Source organism: Rissa tridactyla, chromosome 24, assembly GCF_028500815.1.
Source record: "Rissa tridactyla isolate bRisTri1 chromosome 24, bRisTri1.patW.cur.20221130, whole genome shotgun sequence".
Taxonomy (NCBI): domain Eukaryota; kingdom Metazoa; phylum Chordata; class Aves; order Charadriiformes; family Laridae; genus Rissa; species Rissa tridactyla.
The window spans coordinates 278,391-298,293 of NC_071489.1; the positions used below are offsets into that span (position 1 = coordinate 278,391).

At 60.2% G+C, this 19,903-nt stretch overlaps 1 protein-coding gene across 2 annotated transcripts; it reads left to right on the plus strand.

Annotated features, from left to right (window-relative positions):
• Positions 1 to 619: 619 nt before the first annotated feature.
• Positions 620 to 19,560, plus strand: FIGNL2 (fidgetin like 2). Of its 2 annotated transcripts, none has more exons than XM_054183079.1 (2): positions 620 to 741; positions 16,833 to 19,560. In XM_054183079.1, exon 2 carries the CDS (start codon positions 16,844 to 16,846, stop codon positions 19,028 to 19,030), a length of 2,187 nt encoding a protein of 728 aa, XP_054039054.1. In that variant the 5' UTR covers positions 620 to 741; positions 16,833 to 16,843; the 3' UTR covers positions 19,031 to 19,560. The 2 variants fall into 2 exon arrangements, with proteins under 2 accessions (XP_054039054.1, XP_054039055.1); XM_054183080.1 differs by lacking the exon at positions 620 to 741 and adding an exon at positions 7,667 to 7,770.
• The last annotated feature ends 343 nt before the right edge of the window (positions 19,561 to 19,903 follow it).

Genomic DNA, 19,903 nt, shown 5'->3' on the forward strand with positions numbered 1-19,903 from the left:
GCTGGGGTTGTGCGGGGGTGCGGGGGTCGGGGTGCATGGTGCCGGGATGCCGGGGTCGTGCGGGGGTGCAGGGGTACGGGGGTCGAGGTGAGGGGTGCGGGGGTCGAGGTGAGGGGGTGCGGGGGTCGGGGTGCACGGTGCTGGGACGCTGGGGTTCTGCGGGGGTGTGGGGGTCGGGGTGCATGGTGCCGGGATGCCGGGGTCGTGCGGGGGTGCAGGGGTACGGGGGTTGGGGTGAGCGGGTGCGGGGGTCGAGGTGAGAGGGTGCGGGGGTCGGGGTGCGCGGTGCCGGGATGCCGGGGTCGTGCGGGGGTGCCGGGGTGCCGCGATGCCGGACTCGGCCTCCCGCTCCTCCGCTCCGCCTTTGTGCGGGGCCGTTGCCGGCCGGGCAGCGCTGCCGGCGCGGGGCCTGTGCCGGCCCCAACCCCGCTCTCGCCGCGGGGCCGCCCCCCGCCTCCTCCCGCCCCCGCCGCGGCCCAGGGGCCGCTCCGCTCCGCCGCGCTCCGCTCCGCTCCGCCCCGCCCCGCCGCGCCGCGGGGGCGGGCCGTGGGCGGCTGGCGGGGGGGGGGGGCCGGCCCCGGCCCCGGCCCCGGCCCCGGCCCCAACCCCAGCGCCGGCCCCAGCCCCAGCCGCCCGCGGGCCGCCGCGCCGCCCCGCATTGTCCGGGCGGCAGCGGCAGGATGCGGCGCCCCGCACGGCCGCCCGCCGCCGGGCTGCGCTAGGGCCCGCCGGCATGAGGAGGTGAGTGGGGGACGGAGCGGGGGGTGGGACGGGGGACACCGGAGCGGGGGCGGGCAGGGACGGGGCCGCCTCCCGCGCCGCCGGCCGAGCATCCCCCGCGCCGCCCGGGCTGCCCCGCTGCCGGCGGAGGCGGCGGCCGCCCGCCCCGAGATCCGCCGAGCGGGGGCTTTGGGGAGAAAACAGCCGCGGGGGGGTGGGGGGGGTGGTGCTGCCGGTAACCCAACCCCTCCCGGGGGACCGGGCATCCCCCGCCGCCTCGGCCTTTGCCTTGCCCCGAAAAGGGTACGGGGAGCCCCGGGCAAACGTGCTCATGACATGAGCCCCCCGGCGGGGGCAGCGCAGCGGGCGGACCTGGGGGGCGACGGGCCCCGGTGGCTCCAGAGGCTCCCATGGCCAGAGGGGTGTGTGCAGCAGGGGGGACTGACCGTCCATCCAACCATCCATCCAGCCATCCCTCCATCCAGTCATCCATCCAGCCATCCACCCACGCATCTGTCCAACCGTCCATCCATCCATCCATCCATCCTTCCATCCTTCCATCCAATCATCCATCCATCCATCCAACCATCCTTCCATCCAATCATCCAGCCATCTATCCAACCAGCCACCTATTCATCTGCCTGTCCATCCATCCAGCCAGCCACCCACCCACCCATCCAACCTTCCTTCCATCCATCCATTCATCCATCCCTCCATCCACCCACAGCCCAGGAACAATGTGCACTCCCCTCGGCCGCTGTCACACGTCAAGCGCGCGCTGGAGCACTCACCTTCAAAACAGTGGTGGTGTTGAGGAGCTGATGGCAATTTTTAATTGGGGGCTTTGCCTGAAAGATAAGATCCTTTCCTTTTGCTTTTTTCTTCTTTTTTTGAAGTGTTCTTTTTCCACTTGGGGGACAAAAGGCACTTGGCAAAAAAACCAGAAGGGTTTAAGAGTGGCCTTATCCCGTGTCTTCCAGCACTGGTTCTCCTGGGTTTGGGGACACCGTGTGCTGGTTTTCATCATTCCTAGTTTCACTCTGCGATCACAGAAATGAACGTTATCTTTAATTGGACCTGGTTTTGCAACAAACAGATTTCAGGGGTGCGAATGTGCTGAATTGAGTTCCTAAGAAGAGAACTTGGGCGCGCGCGGTGTTTCGTTGGGATGCCTGCTCTCTGCGGACGGTGCGTGAATACAATAATAACGGCTCAGAATTGATTTACGGATCCCGTGCATGGGAATTGCCGGGGTTTTTCCCTGCTTTCCTTCCCGTGTGCTGGCTGGGTCCCGGCTCCGGCGATGACAGGGCGCTGGGTTTGCCGTCCCTGGGTGCCGGTGCGCGGCTCCAGAGCCTGTTTGCTCTCAGAGGTGGTTCTGAATTAAACATTTCTGCGGGGGCTGAGGCCCAGGAGTTGTTTATCACATTAAACATTTGTTTTAGCTCTCTTTAGGAGAAGTGTGTTGACATTTTCTCTTGGGGGACTGCCGGGGATAATGAATGGCACGTACTGTATTGTGTTCCTCGGAAAGCCGCGGGATCCTGCAATAACATAAACACCCCTGGCTGAATTCATCCCAGATCTGAGAGGAATGGGCTCGGTGTTTACATCAGTGCCGGTGCTGAGCCGCAGCTCGTGCTTCAAGTTTATTATTGATTATGAAAACCTCCCTGTTAATACTTATCAGATATGTTTTTGGGTTTTTTTTTATATTTTACTGCCGACAGCTGCAGTTTTGCTCCGTGCTCCATGCGGGTGAAGCTGTCGGGGGGGAGCGGGTCGCGCCGGCTGGGTCTGGGGGTGGCGGGGCCCGGAGGGGAGCAGCCCCGTCTCTCCCCGCTCACGGTTCCTCCTCGCTGGAGCAGGGAAGGGTTTCGCCGCCGCCTTTGTTCTCCCACCGAGCCCCCGCTGCATTCTTCCCCTTTTGCCATTATCATTTTGGTTAAACAGAAAGGCAAGTTGTGTACCATATGGATCATGTTAACAATTGCTTATCTGGAGCTGGTGTTTTCTCCTCCCTCCTTTTCCCCCGGCCCTTTTCTCCTCTCGGAGATCCGGCTTGGGGTTTTAACAGCATCTTGGGTTTGGTCCCGTAGCCCAAACCTCTCCTCTTGCGTCCCTCGGAGTTGATCCCCTAAGTTAAAACACGGAATAAACGCTGCTGAGAAATCTCCCAAAGCGGTTTTCCCCGGGTGCTCTGAAACACAACAAACTGGGGGTGAAGGAACCAGCGTGTTTTCCGTCGTAGGTTCTCCCCTCTTGCCGGCAACGGGTTTCTCCCCCCGCTGCAGCGGGGGCTGCGTTTGCCTTTATTTGCAGAAGGCCCAGAGATGATCCCGGAGCCGCTTTGCCTGTTTGTGCCGTGTTTTTCCCAAATCCCCACTCCAGGCTGTTCCCAGACCTGTATCGAGCTGCCTGAGGAAGGGGACTACGAGTTTTGAGCCCTCACCCCTTTGAGCATCCGTCCTCTGCTCGGGGCACTTCAGCAGCCACTGGGGGAAAAAAAGAGGAAAAAAAGGAAAAAAAAAAAAAAAAAAAAGGCTGTTATTTTGGGTGCCCAAATACAGATGTGAGGGCCTAACCTTAGGCCAAGGGAGTGGCCACCGGGTCACTTCATCCTCCTCCTCCTTCCCCGGCGGAAAAAGTAAACACAAAAGCCTCCCGGAGCATTCGCCTCCAAAGCCGGTATCGCATCCCGCAGCAGCACCAGCGGATTAGAAGGAATAAACCGATTCTGCACAGCACATCGTCACCTCCGTGACGACAGCATCTCCAGCGTCCTTAAAAAAATAATTCCTGGAAGGATCCTGGAAGCGTGTGCCGTGTCTCGCTGGGGCGTGAAGATGCTCTGGGCTTTATTCGTATTAATTATTTTCGCATCCTCCTAGTCGAGGAGATATTCCCGAGCGTAGAAATGCCACCTCCAGATTTTTCTGCAAATGGCCAAATGTTCCCATTTCTTCCCTTCTCTCCCTGCTTTTCTAAGGGTTTGGGGTTTCTCCACCTCCCTGCTTTCGTTCCTGCCACTGGGCGGAGGTGGGTCGTGCGTAGGGCAGGAGAAATCCCTCCATCCGCAGCGAATGGCAGCAGATGCGGGAGCGCCGGATTTGAGTGAGGATTCCTAAAGGGAATTTCCGGGCAGATGACATTAATGCATCTAGAGAAGCGATAGTGACCCTTGCGTGACGCTGACCCTTGCGTTTATGCCATTGTAAACACTTTTCAGTTATGTTTTTTGAGCTCCAGTGATGATGTGGCTGGGAGCAGAGCTTTGCTGTTGGACGGGGTGCTCGGGGCGGCACGTTTTGTCATCCTGGGGCAGATCCCGTCGCGTCTGGCCAAATCTCAGCCGGAATTTTGCAGCCTGCAAAGAAAGCTCCAGGCTCGCGGCTCGGAGAGTCTCGTTCGCTCGGTGCGCTCCCTTGCTCTGCTCCGGCCGGCTGGGGCGCCCGTGAGGCCGGTCCTTCTTTTCCTGCTTTTTTTTTTTAGTAAAATAAAGATGTTTTTCTGCCTTTTGGGGCGTGCTGGGTAATGCATGCGTTTAGCGACTCTGTGGTGCTCTGGCTCCAGAAGGCTCGTCCCTGGTGCTGGGTCACCGGCGTGTGTGGCCGAGCATCCATCACTCTCATCCCAGGGGACACACGTGCGAGTGGTGGCACCAGCTCCCGGTTGAAGGGAGCCCTTGGGACTCCGTCAGACTTTATTAGTATTAAGCAGGAGCATTCCCATTGCTGGCTCAGCAGCCAAGCAGGGAATAAACCAGTTCTTCCCAGTGCCAGCCCAGGCAATCCATACAGTCATAGAATCATGGAATCGCTGAGGTTGGAAGGGACCCTTCAGATCATCGAGTCCAACCATCAACCCAACGCTGCCCAAACCACCCACATCCCTCAGCTCCACGTCTACCTGGCTTTTAAACGCCTCCAGGGATGGCGACTCCACCCCTTCCCTGGGCAGCCTGTTCCAACGCTTGATAACCCTTTCGGAGAAGAAATTTTTCCTAATATCCATCCTAAACCTCCCCTGGCACAACTTGAGGCCGTTGCCTCTTATCCTATCGCCTGTCACTGGGGAGAAGAGACCGACCCCCGCCTTTCCCGGTGCTGAGGAGCAGTTTGTCCCCTTGCAAGGTCCTGCCGCCGCAAGTTCGTTGCCGCGATTACTTCTGGTATATTTTCCTGTTGGTTTTTCCTTTGGACTTGGCTTGGTCTCGTGCTCCGGGCTGGCGGGACGGGCTCTCCCCCTTTTTCTCTCTCATGCTCTGAGCCCTGGGCAGGATTGCGGTGCTTTTTCTGCTGCAGGAACCCCAGTCTGGGTTTGCAGAGGATGCTGGTGCCCAGCAGACCTGCCCGGGGCCGTCAGCCTGGGCTCAGCGATCCTCTGATGGGAGCAAGAGTTGGAAGTCAGCACCGGCTCTCCACAGCAAAGTTTATTTTGCTGTGTAACGAGGGTGTTGTAAAATCTCTCTCCTGGCCTTGTGGCCTGTCATCAGCTGAAGTTAATGTTGGTTAAATTGTACAGATCACTAGCACAATTTTTCCTCCGGTGGTGCATGCCTTGGGTCGCTTATCAGCAGCCCCTGATCTTTACTGGGGCCCTAATAAACCCTGCCAAGGCCTCGCAGATGCTGCTGGCTTGGAGCTGGGAGCAGGGGAGGGCGCAAATTAAAGGTTTTCTTCCTAGCACCTTTCTCCCGAGGACAGACAACTCAAGCATGTAAAAACCAGGCATTTTATTGAATTACAGTGATGTCATTGTGGCCTGTGATGTGGTGGTGCCTGGGGCCCCTCGCCCTGGGGCAGGGTGCTGGGATGCACTCCCTGGCGGGATGCTGGGGTGTGGTCCCCAGGGAGGGATGCTGGGATGCACTCCCTGGCGGGATCCTGGGGTGCATTTCCCAGGGAGGGATGCTGGGGTGTACTCCCCGGTGGGATGCTGGGGTGCGTTCCCCAGGGAGGGATGCTGGGATACACTCCCCGGTGGGATGCTGGGGTGCGTTCCCCAGGGAGGGATGCTGGGATGTACTCCCTGGCGGGATCCTGGGGTGCATTTCCCAGGGAGGGATGCTGGGATGCACTCCCTGGTGGGATGCTGGGGTGCGTTCCCCGGTGGCATCCTGGGGTGCATTCCCCAGGGAGGGATGCTGGGATGCACTCCCCAGTGGGATGCTGGGGTGCGTTCCCCAGGGAGGGATGCTGGGGTGTACTCCCCAGTGGGATGCTGGGATGCACTCCCTGGCGGGATGCTGGGGTGCGTTCCCCAGGGAGGGATGCTGCGGTGTGGTGCCTTGGACCGGGATGCCGTGGTGCGCTCCCTGGGGTGGGGTGCCGGGGTGCATTTCCAGGGCGGGATGGTGGGATACATTCCGAGGGCGGGATGCTGGGGTGCGCTCCTGGGTGAGATGCTCGGCTGGGGGAGGTGTGGTACCCAGGCGAGTGTTTTCCCTCAAAAGATGAGCGTGCCACTTTTTTTTCTCCTTTTTCCCCCAAGAAAGTGAAAACTAATGTCAAGACAAATTGCACTTTAACCCACACTTGTCTTGCCTACAAAAAAAAAAGCTGAATAATAGCTGAATAAGTACCCCTTTCCCTGCCCCAGCCGCACTCGGAAGAGGAGCCTGCTCCTCACAAAGAATTTGCTGTGTAAATAGATGAGAGGTGCGGCGGCGGCACCAAGCTGGAGGGGACTCGTGGCATCAGGGGACGCTGGAGCCCGTGTCCTCTCCCTGTGATTAATCTTTCCCGGCGTTGCTTTAGGGCTCTGAAGAGCAGCGGGACTGGCTGCCGGGCGGCTTTGTCTGCTGCCTCGGCTCTGCCGCCACGCGGGGATGGTCCCGTCAGAGGCTGTTTCTTTCCTTTGGAAAGAGTCTCCGAAGCACTTGACTCTGCTCCTCACGTCCTGCTGCCTCCCGGAGCGGGATAATGTGGGTGTAATTGATGGCGAGAGGACTAATGGCTGCAGAAATGTGTAATTAAAGGCCAGGGGTGACGTGCGGCGAGGCTGTGCTGTGTGCGGGAGGTTAGAGAGGTTGAGTGTGTTTTGAAGGGCTTGTCCTGCCCGTCCCGCCTCGGGAGGGCAGGTCACCCCGCTCGGGGTGTCCCATGTGCCCTACGCCGTGTGTCACCGGGGGGAACACCGTGGGGGACACCGTGGGGACACTGGGGACACACACCGGGCTCCCCTGTTGGCCCAGCAGAGAGCTGTGTGTGCCGCAGCCCCCCAGCTGTGGGTGTGAGGGTTCAGGGGTGGGGGTTTTTCTTGCCCATTTTGCCATCGCTGTGACTGGATCTGGAATTGCCAAATCCCTGGGACTGGCCCCGTCCTGCCGGGATGCTCCAGCCCCATCCCGGCTGTTTCCGGAGCATTGCCTCCTCCTCCCCACCACCAACGCCGAACCGGGCCATGTGTTGCAAAGATAAATCGGCTAAAATGCCGGCGTGCCGCGACTTTGCCAGACCCGGCTGTGCTGTCGGAATGAGGCAATGGCTCGGAGCCCGTGCTCTCCCCCCGGGGAGCTGGTCCCGGCGATGGGCAGGACGCCGTGCCCGGGGCGGGTTATGGCAACCCGAGAGCACGCCACGGTGCCGGCTCCGCGTGTGCCGCTGGTGGGGACACGGTGGCACTTCCTTGTGTTACACTTTGTGGCTTCACGCTCTTAGAAGAACGGGTTTTAGCAGCTGCGATGAAGCACCAACAACATAAAAATACACTGGGGGCAGGAGATTTGGAGATTTATTGGAGAGGCCACCAAATAATGATATTTAAGAGACACCTTTTGAAGAGTTGTCCCTATTTTCCGCCGGGTCAATGAGAGGAACATCTGTGCAGCGCGAGCCGGGTGCTCGGCCACAGACGCTGTTGGGCAGCGCTCCCAGAACGAATATCTGCGGGTATAAAGATATTTCCATTTCCGTTTCCATCGCCCCCGGCTCAAGCAGCGGGGCAGGGCCGCAGCCTGGCCGCTGCTCGGTGCGCACCAGGTACGAGCTCCAGAAATAACGTCGTGATGGATCTGACCTTGGGCTGTTCGTATCCTCCTCCAACAAGGTGATTACTTTTTAATGAGTGGCTGCTGAAAAGGGAGGCAAATGAATTATTTCTGCCGTAGGATTAGCTCTAGGAGCCCGCAGCAGCACGGCCCCGATCGATAGGCTCTCGCACGGAGCCAGCCCGGCACCAGGCTTCTCCCTGATTTCCCGGCGATGCCTTCGCCCCGACGCTGCTCCCACCTTATTATTCTTTATTCTCTTTTTTTTTTTTCCTTTGGAGCAGCGGCCCTGTAGTGGCGGGTTGAGGGGTTGGCACCCTGCGCTGCGTAATTATAGGTAATGATAATTGGCTTGTAATAGCCAGGTATCTGTGCGAACTCCCAGGGCGCAGAAGGCGGGAGCCGAGCTCCGAGTGTGGCACCCGGGTCCCCGAAGTCGGGGTCCGTCCGTCCATGCGGACGGCAGAGGGGAGCCGCAGCCTCGGACGGGGATGGGGGCAGCAGTGTCAGCAAAGAAAGAAGCCAAAAAAAGGGGACTTCTGGAAAATCCATTAGTGAATGGAGTGCAGGAGGGAGCTGGGCTTTTCAGGCTGCTGGGGCGGTGTTTAAAAAAGAATCCGTGAGTCAAAAGGCTTGTGAAAACAAAAGCCACCGAGAGAGGCCTCCCCCAGCCCAGCGCCGGGGCTGCGGGTGCCGAGGGCAGGGAAGGTGGTCCCCAGGGATGGGGACGGGGTCCGTCATCCCACAGGGTGTGCGGCGGGGACGCATGGGGACCTCCAGAACGGAGATGCAGAAATGATGGAAAAGAGAAGTTTTGTTTTTTTTTTTTTTTTTTTTTTGCTTAATTCCCTGTGGAGCGCGCTGCCCGGCAGGGCACCGAGGCGGAAAATACAACCGCTCTGTGCAGTGCTGGGTAGGGCTGGGAGGCTCCCCAGAATTAGAGTTAATTAAGATTGATTCGTTCTGTGGAGGGGATGAGCTGGAGCGTTGCTGCTACCGCTGCGGACAGGCTCTAGCGCATGGGGCAAATTATCTCCCCGCCGCAGCCCATCTCCCGTGGCCACCGCAGCCGCCGGCACCGACCCCGGCCCAAGGCCAGGTGTTGGAGAAGACAGACCAGGGGCAGGTAGCTCCTGCCTTGGCTTTTGCGCCCCCCGAGGAGTTCGTTATTGGAGCTTTATCAGGAAAACCAGCCGGAGAGGAGAGGGCTTGGGCAGGGGTGGGGGGGTGCCCGGTCCCTGGGCCCCTTCCCTGGCTGCAGAGCATCTCCTGCGCTTCATGACCTTCATCCAGGCGCTTGTGGGAAGACGAAATGTAATGGCAATGCTTTCTTCTTGGAAAAATAAGTAATTTAAAATTGTTTTCAGCCTTCCGGGGTTTATGTGTGTATCAGGGTTCATAGCCCCTGCCCACAGAGTCTGCCCCCGGCATGCTCAGCGCTGGGTGGGCGTCAGGCCGTGTTTTCCCCGGGGTGCAGCAGCTGGGCTCAGCATCCATCCCTGTAACGTGGTGGCTTTGCTTCTTCTCATGCTGTTGTAGAGCAGATCCCAGAGGTTGCATCCCCCCGGGCATCCCCCCCGCCCCCCCGCAACATCCTCCTGCACAGCATCACGGGGCGCTGGCTGGGGCGCCCCAGGTCCTCCTCCTGCGGGGCCAGGGGGGCTGGGGCAGTCCCTCTCAGGGGGGTGGGGTGAATCCTGATGGGTCTCAACAAGTGGTTTTGAGTGAAGATCAGGACAAGGAGTTTTTCAGAGTAGCTTCCGTCTGTCTGTTGACAGCCCCGGCTAAGCGGCTTCTGTAGGAGCAGAGGTGGAGATGGTATAAAGACCCCTTTCAAACTATTTCTCTACATCCTCCAGTAGACCACGTGGATATGCATCTGCACAGCCAAAATCTCCACAGGTGGTTTCATGTGGCATGTTTCTAGATGGCTTTCAGGGGGAGATGGCCGTGGTCAAGCCTGTGCCAAGCCCAAGTGGGAGAAGCAATGTCCTCGCCTTGCCGCATCCTCCATCTCCCCATGGGTCAGGGACAGAGGCAGGAGGCGAAGTCCTGCTGCCCGCGTGGGACCGGGTGGTGGGACCGTGAGCTTCAGGGCGCGCTCACCACGCTTGCTGGCCTGGCCGTTGTTAGGCAGATCGCATGCAGATTGGGTCCATTCGACCTCCTGACCTTTTTATGGGGCCACCTCTGTTTGGGGAAATGGTTCTGCTGATTAGAAATGGATTTTCCCCTCTAATGTAATCCTCCAAAAATGGGCTGGGTCCAACCCAGGCCCCGGGGAGCTCATCCGGCGTCAAGGAATGAAATTTTGGTGGAGGTCTTTGGTCCTGACAGGGATCTGAGCAGCACCCAGGGGCCATGGCGCCCTTCTCCAGGGCGGGCTGAGGTTTCTCCTGCACCTTGAACACCTGCCCTAAGACAACCTTGAGGGCTGGTGGACTTCAGTGACCTGAGTGCCCAGTGATGCTCTTGCTAAAAACCCCCTTCCTACTTAAGATCTGTCCTTCAAGCAGCGGTCTGGTGGAGATCACAGCTGGAACGTCGCCCCAAGGAACATCCTATGGCAGACGAGGCGGTTCGGGGCAGGAGAATATCTGCTGGAGGAGCAGCAAGAGCTTGGCCGAGAGTGGGAATCCTGTCGGAGGGAGCCAGGTTTTGCACGTGCTGAAGCACCCCCGTGGCAGGGAGCGGGCAAGATGGTGATGGATTAATGTGATAATTAACCTTTTGGGTTTAATGTTGGTCTTCAAAGCACTGGAGGGAGTACAGGTGGCAGGAGCAGGGAGGGTTGGAGCAGTCCCACCTTTCCGTGGTTTGTAGACCCAGACAAATAGTTCAGCAGTTTTCTCCGTGTTTTGGGGGAGGGTGCGAGGCTGAAGCCCAGATCTCGGCCAGGCCTGAGCGGTCTATGAGACCAGGGACAAGTGATGTTAAGAAAAATATAAATAGCAACGAAGAGGCTGGGTTGTTTATTTTTTTTTGCATTCTTTTTAGGTCCCTTTTATTGCTACTTTTTCTCCCATCCATCTTATATTGAAAGGTGGAGCAAAATCCTCAAATCCACTAAGTGCATCAGCTCGTTATTAATAATATCCAGATTTTATCGCCGTATTCCCTCATTCTGGGGGTTCCCAGGCCCACACGCCGCGTACAGTTTCCTCCCGGTGACATTTAGCTGAGAGTTCCTCCTCCCGCGGTGACAGATGGGTGATGCTCAGCTGCTGCCAGGCTGAGCGGATCCATATTAATTTTTCATTTGCTGGCTGGGTCCTAGAGCAGGACAGATGGGCGATGGCCCGTTGGTCACTCCCGGTCCGGGCTGGTGTCCAGCTGCTCTGCACTTGATATATGAGTGGACAGAGCGGATGCTGGAGCCGTCGGCCGGGGCTGAGGCCGTTTCTCCTGGGGGTGGGGAGAGGGCACGGTGGGAGTTAGCCTAAATCCTTTTAACATATGTACATTGACCCTGCTCTGATTGCAATACCATCCTGCGCTTTGTCGGCACCGATTAGGAGGGGACGGGGAATGCGGCAGACAAAGAACTGCGGCTCCCCGATGGATTTGCCAAACCACCCAAATTCGCCTTAGGAAACTTGGTGTTTGCGCTCCGGCAGCGCGCCACGGGACGGGCCGCCCAGCGCTGGGCGGCAGGGGAGGGATGGAAACCTCTCACCCTTCGCAGATGCTGCCAGGTATCGCGCCTGGGTCGTACCACGTCTAAGTGTGGCTTTGGGCTCCCCTTGGCCTGGTCCTGGCTCCGGGACCAGCTCTGCCCCCGCTGTAAATCGCTGCCTTTAGGCTGTTTTGCCTATTCTGGCCCCGCCGCATAGGGATTCCCTAGGGATGAGCGGTATCTGGCTTAAATGTGTGTATCAACATGCAGAAATGTGGCTATAACCTATAGCATTAATGCTAAAACATTTCAGAAACATTGCCACAACCCTCAAGTCCACAGCGAGTGTGGATGGAGGATCTGCACGGGTTATAATTCTGATTTATAGCTGTGAATTGACTCGCGGTAATGCCGTTGCACTTTGCCTACACTGCTCTTCGGAGGCAGGGATGAACCCCAGCCCAGGACAAGCTCTTGGCCGCAAAAGCTGAAAAGATTGTCAGGAAATGCCTCATTAAAAAAGAAAAAGCCATTCCCCTGCCTCCCATTCACTGGGCAGACTTGGGAGAGTCTCTTCTCTCCTCCGGCATTTTTTTCCTGGCTTGCCTTTAGCCTCGAAGATGTCGCTGCTGATGCAAGACCTGCAGCATCTCTGCGCGGACGCGGGCACCTCTCGCTGCCACGGATCCAGCTGCAAAGCTGTCGGTGCAGGAGTTGCGGTGACGGGAGGCTGCGTTCCTGCTGGGGGTGCTTGGTCCAGGTCCTGGCGGGACCCACCGTCAGATGCTGGTAACAAAGTCCAGCCCAGAAGATCCATCCCACGCAACATCCCTGACAGGGGAGGTCTCTGTTAGCAGGGCTTGTCAGGGCTGTAGGCAGCGCCTGGGGAAGGCTGGGCTGTGAAACGGGACTCTCAGTATCCAGCTTTGCTGTTTCTTGGCCCAAAGTTCGCACATCACAGAATTAAAAAGCTGGGAATTTGGGCAGAGCCAGGAACTGGGACGGCTCTCCCTGCCCGGCAAGCCGATGGCATCGGGCTGTGCTGGTGCGGGTAATTTGCAGGGATAATGCAATGGCTCAATGTCTTTTGAAAAAGGTATAAATCCTCCAAGCTGGCAGCTCTGCAGAAAAAGGAGCCGTCGGTGTTCAAACCAGCAAGACGGCGGCGGTGCAAGCGCAGCATGGTGGGGGCGGCTCATCAGCTCCTTCCTGCCCCGGGGAGCCCAAGGGCGGCAGCGCCGGCTCCCTCCCAGGCGCTGGGACGCCGACGGGTTGTCCCAGGGGACGCCGGGGCACATCCAGCGCCACTCGCTGCCGTGCTCCGCCGTGGGGACACCTCGTGCAGGGTCCCGGGGGCTCGGCTGGGTTTAAACCCTAGAGCATCCTCAGCTGGAGCACGTTTGCTTTGGCACACTTCCCTCTCCGCCCTCGCCCTCCAAATCTATTCAGGCCCTCTCCCGATCCCCCCGGGGATGCTGGATTGCTGCGGCCATCCCACGTGCTGCCTGCAGCTCATCTCCGCGTCCGCCTGCGGGGGTTTCGCTGTGCGTTTTGCCCTGCACCGGCGCGAGCGATGGGTGCGTGGACGTGGGGCCGGGACGTACAGGACGCGTGTACAGGGGTGCTCTGCAGCCGAGGTTCTGGGGACGAGATATCTGTGCTCCAACAAAGGCGGCCGGCGCCGGGATGCTGCGGGGGCCAGAGCTTTTCCCGGGGAGGGCTGGGGGGCGGCGACGGGGCTGGGGGGGGGAGAACGCACCCCATCCCCAACCCCGAGCCGTTGGACACCCTCAGCGGTGCGCCCCGCTAAAAAGCTCCCGAACAAAAGCCCAGTTCAGAGTCGCTGCTGAATAGATTAACAAGATTTCCATAATTAGGGCGGGTGGGAACAATAGGATTCTCCCCTGCCCAGCCCCCCCTGCCCGCCTTTGTCTTGCGCTGGGGGATAATGGGCAGCAGCGAGGGTGGGAACTGGCCCGGCCATTTGGTCACTGGACAGTAATTTTCTCACACTGCCAAGGGGAGCATTGAAACATCTGTCCCACTCCGCCGCCTCATTCACGTCCCATTTCAAACCCCTGACAACTTCTCCCTGCCCGCCCGCCCTCCCCCTCCGCCTGGTTTTCCAGGGTGCGACCGGGCTTTCCGGGGGTTTTGGCTTTTCTTCTCCCAAATGCATCTCGTCTTTAAAGGGGGCGGATGGAGGCGGGTTCGCTTCTCCATCCTTTTGCGCTCGGGGTTGCTTTGGAGGAGCAAACCCGTGCCCAGGCATCCCCCCCCGGCCCATCTTCTCGCAGCAGCTTCGCCCTTTTGCCATCATGGTGGGCTTCCAGCCGCACGCCACGGCCTCTGCCGCCCTCTTAGAAGAGCAGTTGCCATCCCTGTTTTAGCAGGGTTCGGCATTTGGTGTCCATCCCTGCCATGGGGAAAAGCTGGGGGCTGCTCAGAGACATGAGCGTCAGTGTGTGGGGGTTGTGTCCAGGGGTGTGAAGCTCAGGCTGCCGCGTGCCGTGTTGCAGGAGAAGATGGACGTAGGGTTGCTTGGGCGATGGGCTGCCAGGTCATCCCTTCCCCAGGAGGGACAGTGAAGGTGTCCGTGCCTCGTCAAGGGCAGCTTCAGAAGAAACAGCCTGGAGCGGGGCCAGAGGAGGCCCCGGAGACGCTGGGAGGGCTGGAGCCCCTCTGCTGTGGGGACAGGCTGAGAGAGCTGGGGGGGTTCAGCCTGGAGAAGAGAAGGCTCCGCGGAGACCTTCCAGCCCCTTCCAGTCCCTCAAGGGGCTCCAGGAAAGCTGGGGAGGGACTCTGGAGCAGGGAGGGGAGCCACGGGACGAGGGGGAAGGGTTTTACACTGGAAGAGGGAGATTTAGGTGAGATGTGAGGAAGAAATTCTTGGCTGTGAGGGGGGTGAGCCCCTGGCCCAGGTTGCCCAGAGAAGCTGTGGCTGCCCCATCCCTGGAGGGGTTCAAGGCCAGGTTGGACGGGGCTTGGAGCAACCTGGGCTGGGGGAGGTGTCCCTGCCCAGGGCAGGGCGGGGGATGAGATGATCTTTAAGGTCCCTTCCAACCCAAACCATTCTGAGATTCTCTGAAATGCCGCCGGGCTTTGCTGGTTGTGGTGGTGGAGTCTCTTTCCTGTCGCGCTGCTCCGCACCGAGCCCCGTGCCGTGGCAGAGGCTGGGGCAACGGGCCACCTCCCAGGCGCCTCCCAAACCCCTTCCTCCTCCCCGAGCCCCTGCTTTTGGAGTCTCGGAGTCTGCTTTTGCAGACTGTATTTTTGGAGGAGCGTAAGGAGTGCCCCTGCGGTGCACTGTGCGCTGCTGCAAGGATGGAAACTCCTGGTGCTATAGTCCCTTCCCCCCAAAAAAAAAAAAAAAGAATCTTATTCCTCCTGGAGTCATCCAAACCCTCATTTTCCCCCCTTTCATAGCTCCTCTGTGCCTTGTGCTCGCAGGCAAAAGGCTCCGTCCCTCTGCGCCCAGCCAGGCCCCCGTACGGCGTGGGGAAGAGCTGCCGCCGGAGCGCGGGTTTATTGGGCAGCGTTCGCCTTTGTGTTCGTTAAACTGGGCCCTTTCCCGCAGGCTGCGGTGGCTGTCTCCGTCTGAGCCCTTATCTACCGGGAGCACTTTAATAATGGCCAGTAAATGCAGGGAGGATGCCGGATAAAGCTGCGCAAAGCCGCCATTTAAATCCTCTTGTGTAAGTTTGATATCCAGAGTGGAAGTACAAATGCCATATAAGTCAATTAAAGCATTAAGTAATCTAATTGTGCCGTGGTCACAAAGTGGCTTAAAGGCTGAGAGAGGCGAGTGAATGGTGCACAAGGTCCCTGCTGCAGCCGTCCCCCGGGGCTTTGGGCATAAGGGCGGGGGGACGGGGGGGACCTGCGCTGGGGGGGGTGATGGGGGTCACTGCCACCACCCCCTGCAGGCACTCGGGGGCCACCCAGTTTTTGAGGGCTGGAGGAGGAGAGGGTGACGCTGACCTCGGCATCCCCATGCTGCGGAGCCGTGGGGTGACGAGGGATGGTGACGCAGGGTCTGTGGGGTGACAAGGCCATGGGGGCATGGTGTCACAGGGTCTGTGGGGTGACAAGGGATGGTGACGCAGGGTCTGTGGGGTGACAAGGGATGGTGAGGGATGGTGACGCAGGGTCTGTGGGGTGACAAGGGATGGTGAGGGATGGTGTCACAGGGTCTGTGGGGTGACAAGGGATGGTAAGGGATTGTGACGCAAGGTCTGTGGGGTGACAAGGCCATGGGGGGCATGGTGTTACAGGGTCTGTGGGGTGACAAGGGATGGTGACGCAGGGTCTGTGGGGTGACAAGGCCATGGGGGGGATGGGGTGACAAGGGATGGTGACGCAGGGTCTGTGGGGTGACAAGGGATGGTGAGGTATTGTGACGCAGGGTCTGTGGGGTGACAAGGCCATTGGGGGCATGGTGTCACAGGGTCTGTGGGGTGACAAGGGATGGTGACACAGGGTCTGTGGAGTGACAAGGCCATGGGGGGGATGGTGTGACAGGGTCTGGGGGGTGACAAGGCCGTGGGGGCCATGGTGTGACAGGGTAGGGTCTGTGGGGTGAAAAGGGATGTTGACACAAGGTCTGTGGGGTGACAAGGCCATGGGGGGGATGGTGTGACAGGGTCCGTGGGGTGACAAGGGATGATGATGCAGGGTCCGTGGGGTGACAAGGCCGTGGGGGGCATGGTGTCACAGGGTCCGTTGGGTGACAAGGGATGGTGTGGCAGGGTCCGTGGGGTGAGCAGGGACCCCCGGCAGGTCCTGCAGAGCCCCCCCAGGATGCGTTTCCCACCCGCCGCCATTGCAGCCCCGGTGCAGGGGTGGGTCCAGGCACGGCCGTGGCGTTTCTGCCTTCCCCTTTGCTGAGGAAGGTGTTTCAGCGGGGCCACGTGCAGCCCGGCCGTACCAGTGCCGATGCCAGGGGGTGGGCAGAGGGATGCGGCAAAGGGCAGCTTCCCACCTGCAGGCGCGCGTGTGGGCAGTGCAGCCCCTATTTCTCCGTCCACCTGGCTACGCGCTATTAATACGCTATTAATATTATACGCAATGTATTTATAATATTACGGTTATACCCTGCTCCAGGTGGAGCGTCTCAGGGCAGGGTCGTTCTCCGGCTGTGCGTGCCGATACTTGGCACCGCGGCGCTGCTGACGGCACTTGGTGGGGGGGCTGCACCCTTTGTATCGCCTTGGCTTGCCGTGGTTTGGTGACCTGAAAATTCCAGTCTGCTGGACGACGCGACCATCAAAACCCGAGCTGGCTGGGTTCTCTGCGATGCTGCTGCTTGCTGTTCCTGGCGGGTATTTGCACCGGTGGTGGCCGAGGGGATTTTGGCATGAAAGGTGCGTGACTGAGAGCACGCGTTTGCAGTCAGGAGGTGCAGCGTGGTCCAGGAGGATTGGTGGGATTTGGAGATGCTCCGTGCAGAGAGGCGCTCGTCCCTGTTTCAGTGGCCTCACCCTGCCCCGTCCTGTCGCCCCCCAGGTCTGTCGAAGATGCACTGGTCACCAGAGCATGCCCAGTCCCTGAACCAGTGGCCGGAGCAGCACCTCGACGTCTCCTCCACCACCTCCTCGCCAGCCCACAAGTCCGACCTCTACCCCAGCACCCGCCAGCGCTTCAACTACGCCTGGGCCAACGACGACATCTCGGCGCTCACCGCCTCCAACCTCCTCAAGAGGTACGCCGAGAAGTACTCGGGGGTGCTGGACGCGCCCTACGAGCGCCCGGCGCTGAGTGGCTACGGGGATGGAGCCTTCGGGCCAGTTAACGGGCAGAAGGGGGATGGGGAGCCCTGGCCGGTGGCCCACGGCTCCGATGGCGCCTACCCCCTGACCCCCATCCACGATGGCCTCCCTGGCACCAAGGGGGTGGTGCCGCCCGCCATCCCGCCCGGCGGCGGCGCCATCGGGCTCGGCGGCTCCCCCGTGGTGTCCGCCAACCTCGCCGATCCCATGTACCCCGGCAACTCCTGCGGAGGAGCCACCGCCAGCTCTGGTGGGCTTGGGTCATCTCAGGAGTACCCCTCAGGCTACGGCAGCACGTACTTGCCCTCCAGCTACTGCACCCAGCCAGCAGCAGCGCTCCCCCCCACACACCCCTCGGGGCTCCTGCAGCCCCCACACCCCTCGCCCGCCCTGGTGCCGGGCTACGGCTCCTCCGGCCCCATGTACAACTACGCCACCGGCAGCTACCCACCGCAACCGGGCTACGGGACCATCCACCCGCCCCATCCCTCCGCGTCCTACCTGCCCTCTGGCATCGCGGCACCCACCCCCATCCCAGCCCCACCACCTGCCGCCCGCCCCCCTGGGGTCCCCGGCTATGGCTACCAGGGTGCCGGCTTGGCCCCCCTGGCTGTGCCGCCCCTGGGCACCGAGGCGGCGGGTGCCCTGAAGAGGAAGGCTTTCGACATCTCCGGCGGGGAGGACGAGGGGGAGGGCAGGTATAGGAAATACAGCTACGAGCAGCCAAAGTCTCCCTACCCCATGTCAGACAACGGTGAGTGCCGGGGCAACGGGTTCAGCGGCAGCGCTGAGTCCCCCCAGGTGGCCTTCAAGCCCGGGAAGCGGCCGGCGGGAGCTGGGAACACCGAGGAGCACGCCGGCAAGTATGGTGGGCAGCCGATGAAGAGTATGGTCTCACCGCCCTACAGCGCTGGGGATGCTCCGCTGCAGCCGGCAGAGCCCTTTGAGAAGTTCAGCCCCCCCCTCGCCAATGGGGAGCGGGTGGCCGAGCCAGGACCCCCCTTCCCGCTGCGGCTGCCCCAAAAAGCTCCAGTCTTTGGCAGCCCACCGGTGGAGGAGCAACCCAAGAATGTCGACCCCCTGGTCTTGGAGCTGGTGAACACCAAGATCGTGGAGCGGGGGCCGCCCGTGCAGTGGACAGACATTGCTGGGCAGGTCTCCGTGAAGGCCACCATCGAGGAGGAGCTGGTGTGGCCCATCCTGCGTCCCGGCGCCTACACTGGGGCGAGCCGGCCGCCCCGAACCATCCTGCTGTTCGGTCCCCGCGGCACGGGGAAGACCCTGCTGAGCCGGTGCATCTCCACCCAGCTGGGCTCCACCTTGCTGAAGCTCAGTGGGACGACCCTGCTCTCCACCTGGAAAGCCGAAGCTGAGAAGATCCTGCAGACCGTCTTCTTCGTGGCCAGCTGCCGGCAGCCTGCAGTCGTGCTCATCACTGAGGCCGAGTCCTTGCTGGTGGCCCGGGCTGGCGAGGACGGCAGCCAGGTGAGCAACCTCAAGTCCCAGCTCCTCTCCTACCTGGACAACGTGGCTACCTCATCCGAGCAGAACGTGGTCATCATCGGGACCACCTCCCGGCCTGGCAGCATGGACGAAGCTTCCCACCGGCGCTTCGCCAAGCGGTTCTACATCTCCCCGCCGGACAGCATCGCCCGGCGGCAGATCCTCCATCACGCCCTGGCTCAGCAGAGCTCCTGCCTGAGCGAGCGGGAGATGGCCTCCCTGGTGCAGCACACGGAGAGCTTCTCGGGCAGTGAGCTGGTCCAGCTCTGCCAGCACGCCGGGGCCACCACGCTGCACGGTTTGCCGGGCCAGATCCAGCCCACCTCCTACCAGGACTTCGAGAAGGCCTTCTGCAAGGTCCGCCCCGCTGCCTCCCAGAAGGAGCTGGACTTGTTCCTGGAGTGGGATAAAATGTACGGCACCAGGCACTGATGGCGCGGCATCGGGGGGCTGGGGGCGCGGGGACGGACCCTTCGCCCCAGCCCGGGGCTCCGAGGCCGGTCTGGGGACTTGGCCGATGCCCATGGGGTTTGGGAGGGGCCGGGTTGGGGTCTCCGGTTCTCCCCGGGAACGCGCCGGGGCCGGACTCCCCCCTCCCCAAGCGCAGGAGACCCCCCGGGCAGCCCTGACGGCAGCTTCGATGTCCCTCCTCTTTTCCATTTTTCGGACTCAGCCGGGCTTTTCCTCTCCTTGGATTTTCGGCAGCCGTTGCCCACGGAACTCAGGATAACCTATTTATTATTTTCCCGCTCATCCGTCCCTGGACCAGCGAGCAGTGCCGGAGGCGCCGCAGGGTCCGGCTTTCCGGTGTCGGATGCACGAGCTCCCTCCCCCGCACCCCCCCATCTACCCAGAGGCTCGATGATTATTTTTATTGATTGCTTTTATTGTTCCTAACAGAAATACCTCGGGCGTCTTTCGAGCAAAGCAGCCCCTCGCACAGGCACGAGCAGCCCGGCAGCAATGTCCTGCGTCGGGGAGGGGGGAGTGGGGAGGGGGGGGGGACACAAAACGGGGCTCGGGGCGGGGGGGGGAGGGGAGTTTGGAGTAAAAAAAAATGCTGTAGATTGTTTAATATACTAGACTTGGGTTTTTATTTTTGTAAGGTATGTAGTATTTTTTGGGTTTGTTTTTTTTTGTTTTCTTTTTAACTACTCAGGAAAAGAATTACCTCAGAAAAAAAAAAAAAAAAAAAGAATGTGTTTTTAAAAACTCTTTTTATCTTCTCAGAAAAGGAAAAAGAGATTTTTAAGAGTTTTCAGACCTGGGACAAAGCTGCCTCGTGCGTTTCCTTCCAAAATAAGG

Bases quoted from the DNA above. Each gene is read 5' to 3' on its own strand.
- FIGNL2 (XM_054183079.1), top strand. From the start codon at position 16,844: ATGCACTGGTCACCAGAGCATGCCCAGTCCCTGAACCAGTGGCCGGAG.